This window comes from Mustela erminea, chromosome 15, assembly GCF_009829155.1.
Source record: "Mustela erminea isolate mMusErm1 chromosome 15, mMusErm1.Pri, whole genome shotgun sequence".
Lineage (NCBI taxonomy): Eukaryota > Metazoa > Chordata > Mammalia > Carnivora > Mustelidae > Mustela > Mustela erminea.
In genome coordinates, this window is record NC_045628.1 from 13,267,809 (window position 1) to 13,292,447 (window position 24,639).

A 24,639-nucleotide genomic window follows, 5' to 3' on the forward strand; every position below is an offset into this window, starting at 1 on the left:
AAAGCATGTCTACCTGCCGGGGCGCAGGGAGAGCCTTGCCACACAGATTGTATTTTAACTGGGCCTTCAAGGATGTTATCAGGTAAAATGAAGAAACTCTGTATATAGATGAACAGGCTGATACTTAAAATGTAGTTATTTGGAATTTATTTTCTCCCCTCTTGAGACAGATGTAGTTTTGAAATAAAAACCAATAAAGCAATGACAGCACGGACTATTATAAGAATTCAAGTTACAGGAATTTCCATCTGTACTCGTTTTGTTAAATAAAATATCTTACAATATGAAAAAACTGGGTAACCCAGTATACTGAGCGATCTTTATGTCTTTTAATGTATCCTGAAATGAAATCTGTCCCACTATAGGCATCTAGAGCCTTACACATTCTGACCATCTGTGAGGCTGAAACTGACTGATTTACACGGTATTCTCATTTTCCTTTCTGATTTTCCTTGTTACCAAGCCATTTGTTGGCTGATGGGCAGAACTCAGAGTAAAGTCTAGGGCAGTGAGTCACACCGAACAAGCCCATGAGCCCACTGCACTAGGACTAATGATGAATTCTTTCTGACTTCTTATCTTCCTCCTTCTCATCTTCCGTGTATAGATACTGCTCGTCACTTTCAGTCTCCTCACTGGTTATGATCTCACACAGAATATTCACATATGGTTACATATTACAATTAATATACATCTGCTAGAAGGTTCTAGGTGGGAGCCCGTTAGTACATCTCCAGCTTGAAGCCAGCCTCTGGCTCGGTTCATCTCCCTGGCTTTGGAGTGACCTTGGTTTGAGCTGAGACCTCTTTACACTGTGTTGCTCTTGGGTCTCACATGCAAGATAGTTGTAATTGGGGAAAGAAGCGACTTTTGTGTATTTAGAATGATGAGAAAGATGGTATAGTATGGTGATTAAGATTAAGGCTTCTGGAACCACACTGCCTAGGATTCAGTTCCAGCAAGAACCTAGATGCTTGACTTTGGCCAACTTAGTTAAACTCTGTTTCGGTTTCACGACCTATAAAATAGAGATGACCAAAGTTGCCCTCATGAGACTGCATAAGGAATAAGAAAGTCTATTTGTACATAAATACCCTCTCTCATATAATATAAAACATATGGTATAATATATAATGTATTATGTAATATGTCACTTGAAAGAGAAACCAATAGAATAGTAACAAGTCATTTGTAAATAATAAAACTAGGTAATAGTAAAATTATTAAATACAATTTGTATATTAAGGTCCAAAGAAGTCATTGCTAGTAAATGTGTTTATTGTATTTTTGTTTCCATATCTATGCCCAGAGCCAAACAATCAGAATATTTGTTTTATAGTTTCCCAAAGTATGTGGATTTTGTCTTTGTTGAATTTCAAGCTTCAAGTCTAAGTTCAGCTGAAACTTTCATTGCCGGCACCTCCAGGAAGCCCTGAGGATAGAATTTACAGCTCTGTGGCTTGTTCATCTTGGCTCACCATGGGCTGACATGTAAAGGAAACTGGACTGAAGATCTGTCTTGGGATGTTCTGGTCTAACTTCTGTTGTCTATGAATGACTTGGATCTAATTACACATACCTATGAGGTTTGTACTATTTGAACCGACAGTCTAAATTGATCCAATGAACTGAAAGACTGTCAAAACTCCAGCATGTTTTGTGTTAAAGACAGATCACTCCACGAAGGAAAAAGGAGACAGGATGCTTAGCACACCCTGAGGTCTGAAATTCCTACCTCTGCTTGCCAAGTGTGCTGGTGTCTGCCTTTCTATCATCCCAGAATCTGGGTCCAGCAGAACAACAGTGTGACCACAGGTCTGCGGGATCTCGGGGCTAGAAGGGACTTTGGAGGTAACCTAATGCCAGGCTTCCTTTCACAAAGGAGGAAACTGAGACCTACTGCATTTAAATGACACTTCGTTCATGCAGATATGATTCCATTTGAGTTTAAAGGGTGAAATTAACAAAAGGATAATTTGTCATGTCACAGTCATTAGCAATCTCTGACTTCAGGAGCTCTGGAAAGATTTCTAAGTTCTTTTGCAGCTGCTTTGGTCTTTGAAACTTGTTGAAATTACATAAAACATATTACGCCTGAAAAATTTGTATTTATGACTATTTCTTTTTCTGTGGTTTTCATCAAGAGCCGCTAAAGGGTTTCTCCTCTTCATCACTTAAGTGCAATCCAGCAATTCTTACATCCGATAAACTGCAAAATGCAGGGTCTAGGATTCTCGAAGCTACTGTCTGGTACCTCTTTAATAATATTTCTTTAAGTGTAATTGAAGTTAAATCTATTAGTTCCTTTACCAACCACAGTCTGCTCTAAAATGATGTATTTTAGCTTCTGCGTGTCCCACGATCCCTCCTCTTGCTTCCCTACACACAAACCTACACATATATGCCCACAAACTCTCCAATTTTTTTTCCACCAAAGGGAGCCCCCAAAATCATTAGGCTGGAAGAAATATTTATGATATGCGATTAAATATTTATCATAACAATGGAATTTATCCTCAAACTCCAAAGTATTCCTTCATTTTGACTTCCTTTCCATTCTTAGGAAAGGTTTCTCAGTATTAGAAGGGCTTGACTTGCTGGGCGCCCAAGTGGCGCAGCCAGCCACATGTCTGACTCTTGGTTTCAGCTCAGGTCCTCATTTCAGGATCCTGAGATCAAGCCCCACGTCGGGCTCCGCACTCAGCACGGAGTCTGCTAAAGTTGGTCTCTCGCTCTGCCCCTCCCTGCTGTGCGCTTGCTCCCACAGGTAATCTCCCTCTCTCGCTCTCTCCCTCTCTAAAATAAATAAAGGTGTCCCTAACTTGCCATCATAATGAATACTACTATGTTATAGTGTCCTCTTATGAAAGGACTTTGTCACAAAAATTCTGTCAAAAAACTACAAAAATGTGGTTCAAGAAGACAGGACTTACACATAAATATCCAAATTTCTAGCTTCCTCATAGCGAACTAGCTAATGAAGGGGGCTCTGAGCCCCGTAACGGAAGGTCGCAAACATTCTCTCTCTCTTCCATCCCATCATTTCCTGTGACTCTTCCCAGCTAAGAAACGTATTTGCTCTTCTTCGTTATATCTGTTTGGAGGCGGAGTTGGCTTTCCTTAGAGGTAACCTGACCTTTCTGAGGTGGCAGGTGAAGAGCTAAAGAATTAGCAGCAGTTTGTCTCTGCCTCTGAGAGCACACGTGGGATTGCCCCCACCCCCACTCCTTTCCTCCTTCATCTCAATTCAGAGGACACAGTCAGACCGATCAGGGCGTTTCCCTAGTGTTCCTTCATTCAAGTGCACTCACACTAGTCTTCCCAGGGATGAAACCTATGGCCCTGGAATCACTCATTCACTTGAATGTAGAAAGTATGAATCAGCCTTTCCCCCCGCCGTAGAAGGCAGCATGGAACCTACCACTGATGCCCCGACATGATCTCTCCCAATTTCTCCCACTAGCTAGGATCTTCCCTCCCGCTCACTCCTATGTCTCTATCTTTTACCAATAAAGTTGATAAAAAAAAAATTAAGCTAAAAACAAAGCCAAAACCATTGCTCTTGTATGAAGGGCAAGCATGCGTAATAATGCGTTTCTCTAGGCGAGCTCGGGCGGGTCGACGCTCGCCCATCTTCATGCGCAGCTCCTGTGCCAGGAGCACAAGTCTGTGAGCTGGCTGGCTGGGGTTAGGGTACAGTCAGCCTGTGATTACAGAGTGGAAAATGGCCAATTGGTTCTCACTGAGAAACAGGACATCCACGGTCTTCCTGGCACATGCGTTAAATCAACAGAGTTAAACGGCCCTACTCAGTTATATCCAGCCTTTGTGAACTCAGCGCCCCGCGCCCCTCTTCCAGCACGCCTTGGCTCTTATGCCAGAATCTGGACCAGTTGTGAAGTGGGAACCAGTGACTCTGGGGACACAAGTGACCAAGGTGAGATGTTGGCAAGCATCATTCAGACCTTAAATTTGACACGAAGTCAAAAGGGGAGACTTCTAAGAGGAGAATTTTCTTTTTCCTCCCCAACAGAGATCACGGGGTCTGAATGAACTGAATCGAAATAGAGCCAGTTTTCAAGCACCCACGGGCGAGCTTTTACGATTTTTCTCTGGCAATTCACAAACCACTGGATACGTAAATGCTGTACTAAAAGGAATTGAAGCCTGTCAGGTTAATTACACAATATTAGGTACGAAAACAAACAGTGCAACACAAAACATAGCTACATCATTATTTGCAGTAAATGTTAACTCTAAATAAGTGCAACCTGTCCATAAATGCTTGCTATAAACTAATTAAAAAAATAAAATTTGATGGATAAACATGAAAAAAAAATTCTCACTGAGAATTTTTTTTTTAAATATCAGCACTCATTTAGAGTTTGGGATTTGTGAAAGAAAGCTTTAAAAGGAGCAAACCTGATTGGCTGTGGCTGTTGCTGCGAAGGGGACACTTGTTGCAGGAGTTGTTGCTGCAGAGACAGTGGCTGACGTAGCGCTGTGCATCATGGGTACTTTCAGGAGGGGAACCATGGGAGCAATGAACAGGAGGGTGTAGCATTATGGTAATAGAAGTGGTATTTTGGCATGGTGAATATCAGAGCAGCAAGCCATCATGGGTTAAACCAGCAGATGGCATGCAATCACAATGCAAAGCAAGGAAGCATGGGAGAGAAATAAAAAAGGGAAAATAGCTTATTACAAGTACAATTAAAGGAAGTTTTAAAACATAATCAGTGATTCCCAGAAAGGCCAAAGCAGACTACTTTGGTTGATGTATTTATTGACATTTTTACTTATGATAATTTATCATTCCCAATTTGGAGCCTATGGTAGTAGGTACTAATAGGTTTCTTCCAAAAATGTGAACTGTAACGTCCAAAGAAGTAAGACTATGGGATACTCGGCTTTTGTCATTCTAAAACATCCAAGGCTCAACACGTAGGCCTAATTTGGGGTAGGATGGTCTCTGGAATTAACTGCGGTTCAATTGAACATTGTGTCAATCAGGGACCGCTTTTTTTGAACTGAAATTGCTGGAGGTTGGGGTTTATCCTGGATTAATAAACAGTAGAGCAAAAATCATGGCCTTGACATAAATTCTAACGTAGTTACTGCAAAATAGCCAGGAAAATTTGGCCGATGTTTATTTCTCTTTATTCTAAATGGAACACATCCATACGTCCTAAAGACAGACTTTTGTACCAAGGCACTGGATGTGTAGAGATACTGATATGGTATTAAAATTTAACATCTAAGGCGGGGTGGGGGGCTACGGTCAAAATAATCACCACAAATAAATTGACACTTATAATTAAAAAGGATGCTGAAACAAGGCAATTCAGACAGTTGTTTTCAAAATACATCCATTTATAATTTTAAAAAATAAATACTTCTGGGAAACTCTGATAACTCTAACACACAGCAAAGAGGAGATAAAGGCACACCACTATGAAACTTTAAAACATTGATGAAATTAGCCTGCCTTTCTGATAAAGTCAGCTTTTTTTTTCCTCTTACACTAAACCGTATAAACTCTAAAGAGAAACAAAATACAGATCATTAAAAAGCAGTACTTGTGGTTTTATGTCTGGCAGTGGCTGTTCTAGCACAGTGGTTATTCTGGTCACATTAAAACGATTATTTTCTTAAATAATACAAAAGTACATCTTAAAAAAACCTATACATTAACTCTAAAGCCAAATAAAGCCTTCAGAGCTACCATCGCCTAAAGCATTTCTACCATCTCTGAAATAAATTTCAAGCAAGTGAAGGTACTGTACATAATAGAAAAATACAAATAAAAAAAGGTTGAAACCTACCAATACTGGTAGCGGGAGTCATGCACAAAACTGACCCTGCGTGTCATGCAATGGCAGGTGGAAAAAGTGAATAAAGGGAAAGAAACAGGTTAGCGGTTTAGAGTTAACATTCAAAGTGAGATTGAAGCACAACCAGAAATCAGTAGGGTTAGTTAATACAGTCCTTAGAGTTATTCACGTTTTTAGTATAGAGACAAATATCTCTGACTTGTTGGAAGCCAATATTACTCAAAGCTCACTCCTTTGATACTTTTCACTCTTTTTACTTGGCTCCATCGACATGATTCTTCTAAAGAATGGCATGTGACAATGTCGAGAGTGTCCTTCCTCTAAGACCTCCAAGTATCGTACAGACCTCATCGAGGTAAACCTCCAAGGTAGGAAGTGGGTATTTTACAGATGAAAAATCTGAGGCACAGTAACTACTCCAAGGTCATGCATAGTGGGGACCTAGGGTAAGGCTGGAAATAGAATTCTACTCCTAAATCCAGGTCAGGGTTTGTATTCGTTGGATTACACTGACCTTATTGCATTAAACATGTGTTTGCTTGTTTGGTTGTTTCGTGTTAAAAACAATGTGAAAGTCAAAACAGTAGCTAAGACTCTGTATCCTCTAAATCAAAGCCTCACGGGTCAGGTGACTTTTAGATGATTGCCTGGAAGCCCTATAGCACAGGGAGGGAGACTGATGTTCTTGTGACAGAACGACCCGGCTGTGTACATGATCTGTTTTCATCACAATAAAGGAGCCTAAAGAGCGTAGAGGCAAAACCGTGCAGAGCTGGGGCAGACTTAGGACTGGGCCTAGCGACTGTGTTATGGCGGCTGTTGGGTGAACCCTGAGGGAGATCTTTGGCAAAACTCCTAGGAAATCTCAGGTTGGTGTCGAAGTGGCAGGGAGAGGGAGGAAGAATTCAGTCCCTCCGGGGAAGAGCTGCCTTCCCTGTGGCGGCCAATTTAATGTACGTGAATCTGTAAACTCTGACCCTGAAGAGAAATGTATGTGGTAAAGCACTGAAAAACGGAATTATCTACTTCTGGTTCAGTTCTTTAGGCTAAAAATCAAGGTACTCTGAGGATTACATACCTGAAGATGGGGTATCATGGAGGTGACAGAGGATTCGTTTTTAATGAATGAATGAAAAGTCTCTGTAACAAATGGGTGAACCCGCTTCGGGTTTTAGAACTGCCCTCTGAGATACCAGGTGAAGAATGTGAGAGGCGTAGACCTGTGTTCTCTCTGCCGCACTGTCCACACCTGAGAGGTACTTTCTGCCTGATCTGTATTTGGGTCAGGCTAAGTTAACCAGTCAGGGACAGAGGCTATTTATTAATGGATTCTTCAGCAAACATGTGCTAATGAATCCTTTACACGCACACACACACTCCTCAAAATCCTTCTCTTTCTCCAGCCCTATCTTTCTAATCTTCATAAACAAACGTCTGGACAGTCGCCTGCTCATAAATTTTCACTTCCTTGATCCACACGCTCTTCAACCTTCTCCAAGTTGACTTCCATATTCAGCTCTCTCCTCCAACTGCTGATGTCCTCAAGAACTCCCTCTTTCTGCAGTCAGTAGGATCTCTTCCGTCTCCATCTAATGCGAATTTGCTAACATTTAGCACTTGGCCACTCCCTCCATAATAAACCACACTTTTCCCCTTGGATTTTCTAATAGCACCCCACCCCGTTCTCCCCTCCCCCATGCACAGACACACACACAGTCTACATCTTACATGCTAGAGCTTTTCAGGACTCAGTTCTGCTTCCTTTTCATCTACTCTGCGCTTTTTCTGGGCCTATCATTCAATCCAGCATTTAAATACTATCGATAAGCTCAAAGCTTCCAAATTTATGCATCTACCTTCCCTCTTGAAGTTCCCTGCTCCGGCTCACCAATAAGCCGAAACAATCCTCTTTCTAAAATGAATCTTATATTGGTCTGTCTGTACATCTCCACTGCCACTCTTCAGGTCCTGATCGCCATTATCTCTAGGCTGGGCCATGTCGTGATGTCCGAACTGGTCTTGCCGCTCGCTTTTCCGTCCCCTGCCTACTCTCCTCCACTCTTCACCTTTCTAAATACAGGTCTGTTCACTTCTCTGCTGGAAATGATTCACTGCTTTTTCACTGCGCTTAGGATAAAGACCCCCTATGGTTCACTCTCTGACTATCTCCCCAGCTCCCTTCCAAACGCTTCTCTGAGGGCGGGCACCGTGACCCAGGCAGATTAGCTTTTCATTTCTTTGAACTGAACACATCACACTTTTGTCCTACTTTTGGGCTTCCCACAAGCTGTCCCCTGCGCCTGGAATAATCTTCGTCCCACTCTTTTCATCTTCTGGTCTCAAGGTCCGTATCAATTCTTTAGAAAAACCACTCCATTGTTCTTCTACCCATCTCCATCTGCCATTTATATCAGTTTATTATTTTCAAGCTTACTGAACTCTACTCTTCCAGTCGTTGGCCTTATAAAGCATTTAAGTTATATATTTATACTGACATTTACTGGACATCTCTCTTCCTCTCCTGTCAACTCTGGGAGGGCAGGACTCATGTCGGTCTAGGTTTCCGGGGCCCAGATTGAGAGGGGATCAATCGGTTGAGTGAGGGTCCTTAGTCATCAGTGAGTGTAATGGGAGCACTTGGTTCCTAAAATGTATGAAAGCATCTACCTCGTCAGTGACTTCATTTTAAAGAAAACCGTGGCTGGGTTCAAAGTCATCCCTATACAAATTCTGCTATTCTCTTGCATTCTAGTGTGTTGAGGGGGCGGGGAGGGGGTGCGGTTCTTTCCTGTGTCATGGCTGCGTATGTCCCTGGGTTGCAAACCACCATCACCAGCCTCTGTAGCCACGCTGACCTGGGACTGAACAAGTGACTTTTGCTTCAGTTCAGGATGTGGTTGAAATGCTTGACCAAATTCATGTGATGAGCCCCTCACCCACCGTGGTCTGAAAGTGATAAAAATATTAGAAATGCATAGCTTTGGCTGTGCATGGCTTTCTGACTCAGTGTCAGATTCTGCTCCCTGTCTTTTCTGCTCTGCACCCTCTTCCTACTCCTTCAGGACTTTGCTCTGCAGCTAACATGAACAGCTTGCAATCCCTCAAATACTTTCTGCCCAACTTAGGCTCTCCCCCACCGGCCTGGGATGCTTTTCTGCCACTGCTAAAAATCTTCCTTTCCAAGTCCTAAGCAAATTTCTTCTCCTTCGAACAGTCGCTTCTTTCTCAATTTCCCTTGTCCCCATCACCCACTGCACCTGCTGACGGCCTGAACACTCTGCCTTTCTCTGCACTCTCAAATAGCTTTGCAAGTGGCCCAAGGGGCCCTTAACGCTCAGCACTGTATTGGTTTTTCCTAGTTCTGAACTCCTTTGTATTCTCATTACTGGGTCTGGAAGTCAGAACTTACTCTGTGTTCAGGAACTGTTTGCCCTATTAAGGGGGGGCATAAATTTTGCTATCATTGTACAGGACCAGTTTCCACCAAACACGGACAAATCTTTCACCAAGGTGTGTGATAGAAAACCTTATGTAAACTTATGATTTCGGATCATTAGGCAATAATTATACTAGCGCTTTTCCTTGCTTTACTTATGCTGTGCACGCAAGATAATGAAATAAATCAAAGAGGGACTCAGTGGGTCTTTCTGTTCTGAGCAGCTGAAGCATTCCGTTAAGGCACTAATTCTATCCACAGAAACTTCTCAACTGTTCTCTGCTGCGGTTGCACAAATATTTCAACTCTTGAGTCTGTGAGTCAGGATTCTTTGCATATTTCCTCGCATTATGTATTCACCCTGCAGCACAGACACACGGCCTCAGTTTTCCCATCTGCAAAATGCAAACAGTCATGCCTGCCACTGGCAGAACTATCTTGAAGAATAACGAGACAATGCCTATAAGAACACTTACAGTAACATGATAAACCTGTCAGAGAAATGCCGAGAATTATTACCCTGCTGTTTCTGTGAGTGTGTGTGGTTTCTGCCACTGGCCTAATGCAGCGAAGAGAAAGTATTAACTCCTGGATTAAAATAATCCCTATCAAAAATGGAGACAAGGAAAAGTCTCACCCACTACAAACGTGCTAGGGCATCAGCCAAGGTGATAATTATATAAGCATGGTTTTGGAGAAGAATCCCATATTTTGAAGAGTGTTTTATATTCCTATCTCCACATCCCGGAGGCTGAATTCCTAAAATCCAAATTCACATGGTGTCAATGTATGATATCGTATATGATATATGATATTCATATATCATATACGATATCATATACCGTATGATGGCAAAACTCCACTGTGTGGAAGAGACGGCAGGTGGACTGACTGTGAGGCTCACGTCCCACGGTCTGCAAATACTGACCCCTTATGTCATACACCTGCAACGAATTCAATGTGATATACTAATTATACCTCAGTGCAAAAAAAAAGAAGGAAAAATTAGGGATCTTAAAAAAAACAACCCCCAGATTTTCACTATGAATGGCCTTTCAGAAAAGGGTAACCTCCAGGAGTATGTAAGATGCTCCGTGTTTCATATATATGATCATTGTTGACAGAAAGTACTTACAGAAAAATCAAAACCTGTCAGTTTAAAAATAATGGGCCCATCTTCTACCAAATTGCAAAAATGATTTTTGAACATCGTTACTTAATTTGCAGAGATTTAAGACAACGGTGATTAACAATGAATGATTATAGTCATTACTGTTTTAAAATTGAGTTGAAAATGTGGTTTATGAGTAAGAAAGCCCAAAATAAAACTATAGCCAAAACAAACACTGAGATTTCTGTTGGGGATTTAAATGGGGGAACGATTAAGCTAACTTCTTTTTGATTAAATTGTTTTCTCTTTCATCATTTAAGAAAAACATGGGAAAACTTCTTAGAAGCTGAAATACCGTTTCAAAGCACGATAGCCATGTAGCTGTTCACTATGATACTGATATCATGTTACAGATGGAAACACTTATAATTCATGGAATGAAGTAGGCTAGAACCCACTTTTGGGCTCCCAAAGTCCACACAACCCTGGGCTGCCGGACAAACTGGGACAGTTTTTTAAAGGATCCAGCAGGGGGCAGAAGTGCACAACCACAGCAGCCCATACAGCCTCCCGGTCCTAGATGCAATCATTTCATCAAAAATAATCAGGTCATTTAAAACAAGATGGGATTGGGAGGGAGACAAACCATAAGTGACTCTTAATCTCACAAAACAAACTGAGGGTTGCTGGGGGGAGGGGGTTTGGGAGAAGGGGGTGGGATTATGGACATTGGGGAGGGTATGTGCTTTGGTGAGTGCTGTGAAGTGTGTAAACCTGGTGATTCACAGACCTGTACCCCTGGGGATAAAAATATATGTTTATAAAAAATAAAAAATTAAAAAAAAAAAAAGAGTCTAACTTGCAGAATTCCCTCTGCAGTATCCAATGATTCATCTTGATGGGTTAGATGTGATTAAGACCAATTACTAAGTGGAATGACCTGTTAATGGTTAGCATTTGGTAAAATATTTTGCTGGCTAAATACAACTTTTTTGCAACTAAAAAAAAAAAAAAATCAGGTCATGGCATAAGGGATGTTTATCCATTCTTGCTTTGAAAGTCTTTAAATGGTTTCCAGGTGAAAGATTTTTAAATGAGGATTGCTACAGTGATTTAACAGAGCTGCCATTATTGGACTGAAGTGTTAAAAATGAGTTAGAGGCCTTCAGACTTTCACACAACTTAGGTCCGAGGTTTCAAAGGCATTGCCAGGAAATGGTAGTGAAACTGCTACCCAATCTCCAGAAACACATTTGTCCTTTGATGCTTAACCCCTCGGTACATTCCTCCCACATTCTTTTCTCCTAAGATATCTAGTGATGAGGTTTATGAAGTAAGACACTCAAGGAAATCATAGAAGACCTCGAGGTAAGTTAACCCACTAGAAATTATTTTACAAACATGTTACATCCAGTGGATTACAAGTACAAGTCCTGCGGTGCTATAAACCTGCTCTGAAATGTCACTGGCTAAGGCTGTAATCCACCAGGAGGGAAGCCCAGTTAAGCACTGACATAGAGAGTCACCCTACAGGTCTGTAAGTCTCCTTAAGAGAAGAGCAGAAGTGAAATATGAAAACTAAACACTAAGAACAATTTGCTTGCATGACTTATATGTTTACTATAATAAATATCATTAATAGGTTGATCACTGTTTTCAAAGTATAGTTTTTATACAAAAACACCACAGAAAAATTTCTTCTACTCCCTCCTATATTAATTCCTAATAGGCTACAGGATTTAAAGAGAAGGATAATAGACCTGAAAATTCCAACCACGTGGATTAGGACCAACAAGCTCTTTGTGATAAAATTGTTGTTCATCTGTATTTACCTTCGAGTCACTCTCAAGGGGTGACAATTTGGACTTCAAAACTAAGAACTGAATGGACAGTCTCCTCACAAAAGCCCAAGTCATTCTCTGGTTCTTTATTTTTTGAATACTAGGAAATTTTATTTATTTTGAGACTATCGTCCTGCTTCTCATGCAGACCAAGGAAGTCAAAACCATGATCCATTTAAGGTGACTCTGTGTTAGATGGTGTACGTAGGTCTGTGGTCGGGGAGGTGGGTGAAAAATGGGGGAGGGTTATCATGCATTATGCCTTTGTTTCTTCACTTCTATCTGCTGGTTTATAAGTCTGCCAAGCTCTACGGAGGACTCTGTGATGCCACGTGTGGAAGCTGGGTAGTGCCATGTCATGGGACGTTGGCTGGACTGGTCACAGGGACACTAGGTGCCGGCTCTTTGTGCCACCTTGGGAAGTCACCTCCCACTTAGGGGGCCTCAGTTTTGTCATCTGTAAAACAATCGCCTGCCTGAGGAGATCATGAAGAATCCTCTAAGCTTCAAGATTCTGTGATTAACAGAATTCGTCTCTTAGTGGAATGATGCAGTTAATGGACCTTAGCAGTTACTGTTATCAGGCATTGGCTTAGAAACCGAGGATACGAGCTCTATCTACTTGTGCGCTTGGTGAAGTTGAGAAGGATGGCGAAAGAGAGAGGATGAATGTCAAATATGAATAGAGGATTGCTTTAATTTGAATAGCCTTGTCTTTTTTTTTCTTTTAGTGCTCGGAACAGGAATAGAAAAAAAAAACAGGTTAGTACTTACTGCAATTACTATTTTTAGGTCATTCAGGGTTAAAGACAAATCTCAATGGTCACACAGAAAAGGTCTCGTTGACATAAACGATTTTACACAGCATGTGTAAATGCGAGAAACCAAAAGGCCTCCCTGCTCCCTGCCTCTCACGGGTTCGGCCTGTCACTGGACTCTACAAAATATTTGGCTGTAGGAGCCGAGCAGCCTTTCGCTCGCATTCCGAGCACAGTACAACTAGCTCGATAGCTTAGGACAATGACGAGTCTCAGGCTGTACTGACTGTACCTTTCCAAGCAAACTAGATGCCACCGAACAGCTTAAAGGAATGAGAAGGAAGCACATGACCGGAAGGGCACACGGACACGGACTTGGAACTGTCGGGGCACGCACCTGTCGGGATAAACGCCGCGTGCTGCTGCAGCTGCGCACTGGTGAGAGCCTGCTGGTAGTGCAAGACGCTGGGGTTGAAGACCGTGCTGGCACCGTTGCTTTTTTCAAGTGCTTGTCTCTTTGGTAAGGGATGAAGAGCACCAGGAGGAAAGGCCTAGAGGCAGAGAATGGGATAAGACATGTATAACTCAAAGTAACCACACCTCCAGGGTCCGCAGAGATCATCAACTACGACATTCTTTTTCAAAATGACAGCTAAGGAGATGCCTGTGCCATGCACCTTAATTTAAACAGCGGCAATGTCGGGTGAGTGAGGATTCGTTATTGGAGAGCGAAAGCATGATTTCTGTAACCCAAAACGGTGGCATCTCAACTAAGGAAAAGAAAAACTATCAAGCAACACCAACAAAATAAATAAATAAATAAAGGGAAAAAAAAATTTTAAAATGTTTTCAGCTTTTAAAATGAGTTAAACTACTCTAAGGGATGGGGGGAGAAGCATTTGTGTTATCATTAATACCTATTCTCTTCGGTAACTAAACAGCAATTGCTTGGATTTAGAGGTTAATAAGAATTATAAGGAACATTTTCCGAGGCAAGTAATATAAATTTGCTTCACTCTTTTGGAAAAGGTATTAAAATTTGTTAGGAATAATTTATTTCACATATTACATATGGAAATGAGATGGCTAAACACCTGATTGAATTTTCTCCATTAATCAATAATAATGATTGTCTGCAACCAATTTTACAAGTAATACAAATCTCAGATGGTTCTCTGAAAAGCTACATGCAAAGCGAAAGGTGAAAGGTCAAAGTACCAGGTCTACAGATGCTTCGAGAGGTCGCTTCATTGCTTTGGCAGTCGACTGAGTCTTTTAATAACAGGCAGCGAGCACATGATGGCAGTGGGCCAATGGGATTCAAGCGAATTAACATACAGGTAAACAGCAAGCAGAGGTGCATCATGGGAACGGCATTGCATTGTGGATAGGTGAGAAGGAAAAAAATATTCTGAATGCAATATACAACGTACAAAACACTAGGCATGCACAACAACAAAAATGTTCTCTAAAGAAATGAATATTACACCTTAAATTAGTATCGAAGCAAAAATGCATCTACTATACCTTAGTTAAAAGCATATAAGAGAGTAAAATATAGATGTTTGAAATTCAGGAAAGTTAATTAAAACAGCAGCTTGCATACACACCATAAGCATTTTTTATATTGCTTCAGAAAAAAATGCAAAACTTTCGAGGGCCATAGGACTGAAGAACTTCTGATAAGTTAGTTTTCGAATGTAAAGTAATGAATGCACTAAGTATAAGATCCGAGTCAAAAATAAAAGATATTTTTTTCAAATTCTGTAAAAATAATTTTTAAGGAAGACCTAGCCTAACAAAATGAAGTGGCAAACTGAGACAAGAAATTCAGGCAAAAAAATATTCAAACACAAGATTATTGAGGCAAAACTGTTTGGGTTTGGATCTTAATTTTTTGTCTGAATCGTGTGGATAATTGTCTCAATTCTTCTCTTCAGTCTGCTAGCATGAATCTGGCAATGAGGGAGCAGGTTCCAAACTTGGGTTTTGAATTTGAATAGTAAGTTTCTCAAATTTCCCATTCTCGATTCATTGTACTATTTCTACCGACTAACTTATCATCCATTCTGTTTTCCACTACATATGAAATTGTAATTCAATTTATCTCAATCAACTTACCGGATTACATTAAGAAAATACCATTGAAAAAGGTATTTTGTGTTCTCGGTTATCAGAATCATTTATACTTAATAATTCTGTGTGTACTTTGAGTTATAATCAGTGACCAACCCAGTTAATGAGAAGTGGAACTCTCGGCTAGAACAGCAGCTAAAAATAGCAAATAGCTAAAAAATAATAACAATAATAATAAAATAAAAAAGTAGAAAAGAACTGCTTGAAATACTAGATGGAAAATAATATTTTTATAACATACTTTGGGGCAGATAGTCTCATTTAAACAGCTGAAATTATAACAAAGATTGACTGAATCTTCACCACAATGAAACAATTTTCCTAATCCTTGATAATTGCTGTAAAAGATGGAAAAATTCTATGATGGAATTCTGTGAAAAAAAAAAAATCAAAGGAATAGCTCCAATGCAAATAAAAAATGAAATACCCCTTTTCTATGTGTAGCACAATAGGTAAATCCCTAAGGTTTGTGTAATCAATACAAATTGTGATATTCTAAGGTTCTGAGTTGGAACTACAGCATCTGACATAAAGTGGGACAGTACTAAACTCTCAGAATGGGAAACGATGACATTTTCCTTTGCAAATCAAGGGCTTTTCATCATTACTTGATGATTCAGGATCAAAAGTACAGAGCTGACAGGAGGTAAGTTAAAGATGGGGGGCAGGGTGGGTAGAAATAAAGTGGGTAGGGCAAGGATTGAAGGCAGAGAAGAGATTTAGAACAGCCAACAGAGACAAGTTTCGGAAGCATCTTGAGAGAGGCCATCAACTAATATGAAATCAGTGTTCTGAAAGTAGGGTCACAACGTTTCTAAAACCCAGAGAGCTCCACAATAAGAAAGCTTATTTGTACGGGACAGTCTTTCTTCAGATAGAAGTTCCCCATTACGTGACTCCCATGACCCCATGTTCATTTAAAATCTTTGGTTGCTCTAGAGTTTTTAGATTGCTAAAGAATGCAATTCTTTAAGCTTAAATTAATTTGTGCTAACTATATAAGACTGGGCAGCCTGTTCTCCCAGAGTGCATTGAGAACACCAACCCGGAATCATTTTGGCCTCAACCTTCTAGAACTGAGTTCTCTTCTCTTTTCCAGTTCTGGGGAGTTTGAGAGCCAAAGCTGCTGTTGGGTTGATTTTGTCTGCTGTGCTAACTGGAAGACTGAGTATGTCTCCAAAGGCTGGTATTTATGAACAAAATTTCAACTTAACAACGCATCACTTAATGAAGTCTCTGAGTAGGAAAAGAAATATTAAATATTTCTCCCTAGGATAATCACCTGGAAGGTTAATATTCTTTTTTTTTTTTTTTTCTTGATCTTAGGTTGATGAAACTTAATGTCCACAGAAATTAGAATAATCTAGAAATGTGAAAAAACTGAGAGCTTTCAGCTGAGCTGGACAGCAACAGCATCTCCTTTTCTCCCACTGCATAGCGTGGGTTATCTTTACTAGATGCATATGTCGGGTCTTTTCAAGGAAACGCTAAGGTTCTGGAGGCTTGAATATACCTATCAGTATCTTGCACACCTCATGCTTTAAAGCACATGTGTAGAGTGTATTTTTCAAAAAATCTGGGTGGATTAATAATCACATTATAATATGGTTTTGGGGCGCCTGGGTGGCTCAGTGGGTTAAGTCTCTGCCTTCGGCTCAGGTCATGATCTCAGGGTCCCGGAATCACATCCCACACCGGGCTCTCTGCTCGGCAGGGAGCCTGCTTCCTTCTCTCTCCTCTCTGCCTACTTGCGATCTGTCTGTCAAGTAAACAAATAAAATCTTTAAAAAAATGATTTAAAAAATATGGTTTTGTAGTACACAGACATTCTGATCTAGCAGATATCTTTGGCATAGCTATAGAGAAAGAGGTTCTCTTTAGTTGAGCCTCTACTCTGTGTCAGTCACATGACATCCATTCTTGCTGGCCTCACCAACATTTTGGATGCCCTGCCCTCTCTGCACCCCCTGAAGTTTTATGTACAAGCAGCCATACTAAAAGCCATGTCCTTTCTCTGAGTTAAAGGACAATCCAATTGCCAGTCAAGGCATGCCAATCAAGGGCCCATGCTGGGCATTAGGAGCAAAGACCAAATCTGAGGAAGTCAGAAAACCCTAACGACAGTGATCAGAGCTGCCATTTTGATGCGGAAGAAAGGGATGTGGACACATAGGATGGAATTCAGAATTCCTTTATATGTTTTCTTGGACAGTTGAAATTTCTCTAGCTGATGGCAGCTGGTCCTGTTTCCTTTTACAAAATAGGAATCTGTGTAGCCCCATTTGGAGTGTGTGAAGAAAGACTGCTTGCTTGAAGATCAGATACCCTTTGTGTGAAAATTACCAAAGAGAAGCTCTGTCTGGCTTATTTTCGCATTAAAAAAAAATCTGGTGAGGATGATGCTCAGGTTTTAAGATGTATTGTGAAAGAATCGGGCTCTAAAGGAAATAAATGTCTCCTTTTCTGGAATCAAAGCTTTAAGTGCGTTTTCAGGGTCCAATTAATCAAAAGAAGGGGAAATCCCTGGACAATAATACAAACTGCATTACAGAAATTCTTTGTGTTGGGAGATGGAGCCCAGGTGAATGGAATACTAATATCTTCTGACGGCAATCATCACTCCCATTTGTTCTTTTAAATAAGGAAATAAGAGGGATCTTTCAGTGTATTGAGTAATCTTGCCGCTGGAGCAGGAATACTTCGACTTTATCCAGCTGCATTGAGGCTGGTTCAAATGAGCCTCTTGCTTCAACTAAAAAGACATGACAGATTCAGTAATTTTCATGTCATTGTCAGAAAGAAGCTGGCTTTTGTCCTGAAACTATATTCCTTTGGGTTGTCTCTGAGGATGTTGGAAGATCCCCTGAAATATCAGAACTCCAAATTTGGGCACAGTATGACAGTCCCGGGAACTATGGTAACTAAATATCCTGACATCCACGGCAGTAACCTCCGCGCACCTTGACGAGTATGATGTGCCAGTGTGTGGAAGGGCACCAGGCAGGGCACGCAGAGGGGTACAGGCTGGGTCTTCGAATATATCAGGTTGAGGAATGACATGTTGGGGTCAATGGTCATTTCTTCTCTTCTCCCTGTCACCCACCACTGACCTTTATGGGCTGCTCTGTTCCTTTGGTGACTGAAGTGTATACTGATCGTGGATGTTCCTCTGGGTGCTTCTCATAAACCAGCAGATACAATCAAGGCACAGAGAAAATCAGGGCTCAGTTCTCCGGTCACGATTAGTACCAGCAGTTTGTTGTGGCAACAGGTATTTGAGGTATAGGAACTAATTTTTTTTTATACCCTCAGAATCTCATCTCCTACCCCAGTGACCAGCGCTGGCTATTGTGAACCAGACTGAGCCAATCATGGCATGATATTTTTCTAATCATGAGGACAGCCACCAGAATAATCTTTTTTTTTTTTTTCAGAATAATCTTTAACTGCTCTTTAGTTGTTTGTTTGTTTGTTTTTTCTCATTAGAACGGCTGTAGAAGATGCTATTTTCCTCTCCTGTCAGAAAACAGAAGAATGTGTCCCCACAGGAGTCTAGACCCATGGTCACTGTTGCATTGAAGATAGAGCTGATATGCCAAGGGAAGCAGAAAAGAGAAAAAAAAAAAGCGAGTGAGAGATCTACTGATTTTCCAGTTTCTGGATCAGGTGCCGCTAATCTCTATTCGACTTCCCTTTGGAGAGCACCACATGAAATCTAACTTTTTAATTTAAGCTACTTCAGTTGGGTTTTTGTCTCTTGCAGCTGGAGTCCTGACTAGCCCTGGGGACATACCCTTGGTACCTAGTTATGATTTATAATGTCAGCGCAGTGGAAAAAAATGTGCCTAACAATCACCTAATTTAGGCTAGCCTAAAATAATGATTACAGCGGAAAGTTTTATTTCCTATATGATGAGGTCTTCACTAACAGGATGGTAAGACAGAGTCCACATTGGAGAAATGTACAAAAGACCTTCCTTGCTTGCTTAAAGTGTTCCTTTCTCATCAGCATTAAGTAAGAGATTTACTCCTTTGTATTCTCAATACGGGATCTGCAACCCAGAACTTACTATGTGTTCAAGTTCCACCTCCACAGCCCCCCACCCCCAGCTCTATTCCCAATTATAATCAGTTTTGCCAACTGCTCTTTTAACTACAACAAAAGAGGGAGGATTCCTCTGTATTGTAGTTAGAAGATCGCGTTTTAAAGCATATCTTTCATCTCTGAAGTCCTATCTGTTTCTTCTAAGGAAGGACTGCCCACTGGGTCCCCGCTGGACCCCATCGTGCATTTCCATCATCACCGAGGAGCACTGTTACTCTCACTTACTCAACTCCAAGCTCCTCAAGGGCAAGAAAATCTGCTTAATTTCTGGATGCTCCCCAGCAAGGGTCCAATGCATGTTAGCTTTCATCACATGTTTTGAATGAATGAATGAATGAATGAATGCACAGTGTCTATCCAATAGTATAATAGGCTTCTGATAAGCCAGCGATCTCAACTAAAGCTAATGAGCAATTCCTACAGCCTAGTGGGATGGTTCGCAAACTGTGCCGCACACTGGAATCCCATGAGCTTTTTCAGAAAAGGCCACTGCCCAGGCCACAACCAGACCAGTAAAATAAGAAACTCTGGGGGAAGGGGCCGATATTGGAACCTTTCAAGACCCTTCAGGTAATTCCAGAATACAGCCAAGTTTGAGAACCAGGGTTCTAGGCAGGTGCTTGTCCACTGTTAACGTGTATACAAAACACCTGAGGATATTTTAAAATTGGAATTCAAATCCCAAAGGGCTTGGGTAGGGCTGAGGCTCTGGGGCTGTAACAGATTCCCCAGGGATGAGGAGGAAGACGAGGAGGAGGAAATGTAGGAGGAGCGGCAGGAGGAAAACATGGAGGAGGCAGAGGAGGAACGGGAGGGAAGCGGAGGGGAGGAGGCGGTGGCAGCTGGTTTCTAAGGGACAGTACGGTGACTCAGGAGGCGGGGCTGGGTTACAGCCCCCCCCGCCCCCGCCCCCTTTTTAAAGCACCAGTCGGTAGAGCTCCGTTTTCCTCTGTTTCCAGACTTGATGTTCTGCACACAATTTCGTTTAGGGGGAGAAAGTTTGAAGGAAAGCGGGGGAAACAGAAGCGGGCTGAGCCAGTCACTGCCGGTCACCTGTTGCTGGCCGCTGCGCTCCGCGGCAGGGCTCAGCCATCCTTCCCTCGCCGGGGCGGCCCGGCCCCCCTTCCCGGGGGCTCCAGGCGGCGGCCCACCCGGAGGAGGAGGAGGAGGAGGGGGAGGAGCAGCAGCCCCGGGCGGGCTCGCTACGCGGCGGGGTGGGTGCTGGCGGCTCGCGGGGGTGCCCTGCGCCTGAGGGATTTACTTATTGTGCTGAAGAAGGGAAGGAAGGGGGGAAACAAAAACCAAACAAACCGGGGAAAACACCAACAGAACTTAGGCAGCGGAGCAGCGGGGATGGCAGCCTTCCCTAGTTCCCGGCGGGGGGAGAGCGTCGGCATCCCGCGGGGCGCCCCGCGGCTCCCCGGCCCGGCGCAGGAAGGTGCGCGGCGGGCGCGCCCCACTTACCATGACTGTGGCCGCGGCCGCGGCTGCCTGGGCGGCCACCGCCGCTTGGTTGGCTTGGTGCTGCGCAGCTTTGATTTTGGCCTGCAAGTGTGCAGGAGGGTGAAAATATTTGCATTTCTCCCTCATGCAACGCCCCTTTATGTAATCCATACAAACGGTTACGGTGTTGTCGTTTGTGTCGATCATGGTGCTGTCTGCGGGGTGTGCAAAGCGGCAGTCGGTCTCCCCCCGGGCACAGTTTCCTCGCTGGAACTCCCTGCATACCTAGGACACGGGGGCGAGAAGAGCGCGAGATGCAGAAGGAAGCCTGAGGGCCGCCGGCGCAGCCATTTATGTTTAAAAAAAAATTTTTTTTTTTAAAGGAATAAATGCTTTTCCTTTCTTTTCATGGTGGCTTTTGTGCCATTTCCATACAAAATCTGATTGTCAGGGACTCAACCAGGATCAAACTGATGAGTTTGGCTGCGCCCTCTTTTATGAAGTGAGACTCTGGATTGAGAAAATACGTCAAAAGTCTGCAGTTGGGCTAAAATCATGAAAATCAACAAGGCCTCCCTTTATCTCTGGGTAATGTGCATATCTCTGTATCTACTTTACAATAATTAGGACACAATGTATGCGTATATGTATCTATATATAGTATGGAATTTGGACATGTATGTCCATATCCAAATCTCCTCCTGTCCTGAGGACTCTGGGACACCACAGGCTTGCTGGATCACAGACCAAGCCCCTAGGGCGCGGCTGTACAACTCCAGACAGAACTGGGGGAAACAGACTTGTTCCTCTCCTGAGGATGGGCAGTGGGTGGGGTGAAACTAAATACCCCTGTTTCCCTCTAGGTCTCCCCTGCTCTACAAAGATAACTTACACTTACAGTCCTTAAGTCAGAACTATTGTACCTAAGATGCTGAAACTTGCATTTTAAGCCACTCTGTTACTGTTTTTGACAGCATAGACAGAAAGGAAAGATAAAAAGGAGAGAAATAAGTGGAGGAGAGTAGGAACAGTTTGAAGTGATGTGTTGCTGTTGCTTTTACAGTCCGTAATCCTTAGTTATCCTGAAGTCTCAGGTACTAGAATGTTCCATCCTCTAAGGATACTGGTGGATCAAAAGTTTACCATGTAAAGAAAGTTTTGTTGAGAATTTAAGGAGTATTCTGAATTCTGCCCTGAATGTCAACAACATAAGATGACATGGAAAATAAATAGACAAGATAATTATATTTATAAAATATCAGTAGCAGGGCAGAACTAATAGTAAAATTTTAAGTTATTTCCCTTTTAGGCTCTCGTTCCAAAGTCAATATGTTGAAGTGGTGGTTGGCATCCTGACCATCAGTGACGTCATACGAAGTGTCACTAACGTGACAGACGTGCCCCACGCAAGTCAAAGGGGCTTGCAAAATACAGTTTCACTGACCAGTGGCCAAGAGAGTTTGAAGGGTAAGCAGATAGGTCACAAAACTGCTCCTTCTTTCCTCCTGCTTTGGCTACAAGCCAATATTCCATCTTTAGTTCATAAAATGTACACAGTAAAAATTACTCAGCTGTTCCCATCAATTCTGAGTCAGCCTTCCTCTCTAAATGCAATCCTCCGGTCTGAGACTGCAATCGGAGGTGCAGACCGGCCATCAAACGTTTTCCAAGGGTCTCTGTGTGTGGCCAACTTCATGCCTAGTTTGAAATAAACTCTAAGCTGCCCCGCTAAAGTCACTGTCAATTATTTTTCAATGTCTTTGTCTACTAGTCCTGATGGGGAGGAGGATTTGTCCCCAACTCGGCTGATTTGATTTATTTTCTAAACCACACATTCGGAAACTGAACACTAAAGCTCCAAGGGTCCAGCAGGTGGAGCCCCAAACACTTTTGCAGACCATGAAAGGTCTGTTCTATACTCACAGGGGCTGGCTGGATCAAAACAGTACTGTTGGGAACTATACTTTTCGTTTGGGGATCCATAAACTCCAGATTGAAGCTGATATTAGGGAGCCACATTTTACTGCCCTCAAGAATTAAGTGGTAAATATTTATAATTAAAAAAAATTTTATTGGGTCAATATTTAAACAAATGCACCTTGAAATAATATTCTCCAGTGATCCAACATAAGCACAGTGAACATCCTAACTGTATATACATCACCTAACAACTCTAATGGGTAATGGCATTAAAGGAGCTTGTTGAAAAATCTACGAGAATCTTTACATACCTGTATAAAATGCTCTGTTAACTATCACAGCATATAGTATGTAAGATAAACCCTCTAACTCTGATGAAAGAGAAATGTTACCCCATAAAGGCTGGCTTGACTCATGACTTAACAGTTATGTTCTATAAATACATGACCTTGTTTTCTTGACTTTTATAGAACACTTGAACTTAAAGAAAATATCTCAATTGATAATTAAATTGGCCCAGCTTCCAGTTCCCCTGCTTACCAACAATACAGCCAGAGCTGAGATTCTGGAACATACCAATATAACCATATTAGTTCTTAAAATATTGACATATGATCATACCAAGTGGTCAACAGTCATGGTTCTACTTACTCCCACCCCTGTGCCCAAGTGTCCCCCTAGGCCTGACTGCTGGACCCCTGATTTGCTCATTCTCAGACCTTTCAAGGATCCATCAGAGGTTAATGCCTGGCACCTGGAGGCCTTCAGGAGCCATCTCTGTGGTCTACACAGTGATTGACTGATAGTTCCCTTGGTTGTTCAATATTTTGCCCCTGAACACACATTCCTGGTCAGTAAATTTTGTTTGTGCTAAGCCAATTCTTTTCCTACAGACTCATTTCCTTTATAGTCTGCCTTAAATGGAAACCATAGAATTACGAATGCAAGGCTTTTAGACAAATGTGTGTGCGCGCGTCCGTGCACATGGCTGTTTGCAAGACTGAATGAGTATCTTACAAGGGTTCACTTACATAGAAGTACACTTCTACCCCAAATGCATCTCAAACCACAAATATAATTGAAGTACCTCCAGCTTGTCAGTCCTGAGAAGTTTCTGAGTTGCAGTTGAGCCCGGGACCGTGACGGGTGGACTTCCGGGAACAATAACGGGTGTGGTGGGTAGAATTTCCGTTGGGACTAACCCAACTCCAGGGGTTACAGGTGCTAAGTAAGGAGCAAAGCTAATCGCCGTGTTTGTCCCTATGGCGGGACCTACAGGAAAAGTGGGCTGTTAAAGGAAGACAACATAGGACAAAGATTTCTTTAGAATAAAACTTTAAAAAATCACCAGCAATTCATCATAGACAAGACTCTTTGTGTGCATAAACCAGTATCTGCGAAAGCTCATTAAGCTTCCTTGTTTTGTCTTGCTTAATAAAAATGAAAGCCATATAGATCTTCTATTCCTAAAACCATACCAAAAAATCATGGGAGAACATTGTAGAAACCTAATTACAGTGAACAGGTTAAACTTTTATTTCTATGAAGGCGTTCTCAAGAAAAGAAAATACAAATTCTCGCTTTAGTTGCTCATCATTCCAAACACTGGATGTTAGGGAGTAAAACCTATGGAAGGCTGACTCCAATTCTCTCCTTTCTCCTCCAAGGCTCTCAAAAAGGGTATGAATAAAGGAAAAACCTTGAATGGCGCCTGATTTTCCAGTTGATCAAGTTTGTACATTCTCAAAAAGTGGGGATTATTTGGGGCTGTATTTTCTCAAACTCACCAGCATGTTCCCGTAGCCCATCACTAGCACACACGTATCCCAGTGTCCATAGGCAATGTTCATGGAAACCTGCTATTTCATGGTCCAGCACATCCATGTCTAGATCCAACCCTCCCTCCCTAAAAGTTTCAATGGAAGAGCATCATTTGGCCAATTTCTCAACTGGCCAATTTTTCAAATGGCCATTCAAAGTTAGTTTGGTTTCCTAGGTCAAAATCAGCACAGCCATGATAAATGCATTCCATACCTTATTCAAACTTCTCTATCC

The 24,639-nt window shown here is 42.0% G+C and overlaps 1 protein-coding gene across 8 annotated transcripts in view; it reads right to left on the reverse strand.

Moving 5' to 3' along the window:
- MBNL2 (muscleblind like splicing regulator 2) overlaps positions 1-24,639 on the reverse strand; it is a 156,974-nt gene that overhangs the window by 20,940 nt on the left and 111,395 nt on the right. Inside the window, exons 4-9 of one of the 8 annotated variants that reach the window (XM_032314982.1) lie at positions 23,672-23,872; positions 20,686-20,949; positions 14,199-14,252; positions 13,378-13,531; positions 5,826-5,861; positions 4,423-4,517 (exon numbers count right to left, since the gene is read on the reverse strand). In XM_032314982.1, coding sequence (XP_032170873.1) covers positions 4,423-4,517; positions 5,826-5,861; positions 13,378-13,531; positions 14,199-14,252; positions 20,686-20,949; positions 23,672-23,872 — 804 coding nt within the window. The remainder of the gene's footprint in view (positions 1-4,422; positions 4,518-5,825; positions 5,862-13,377; positions 13,532-14,198; positions 14,253-20,685; positions 20,950-23,671; positions 23,873-24,639) is intronic. The other 7 variants (XM_032314981.1, XM_032314986.1, XM_032314987.1 and 4 more) reach the window with 7 other exon arrangements.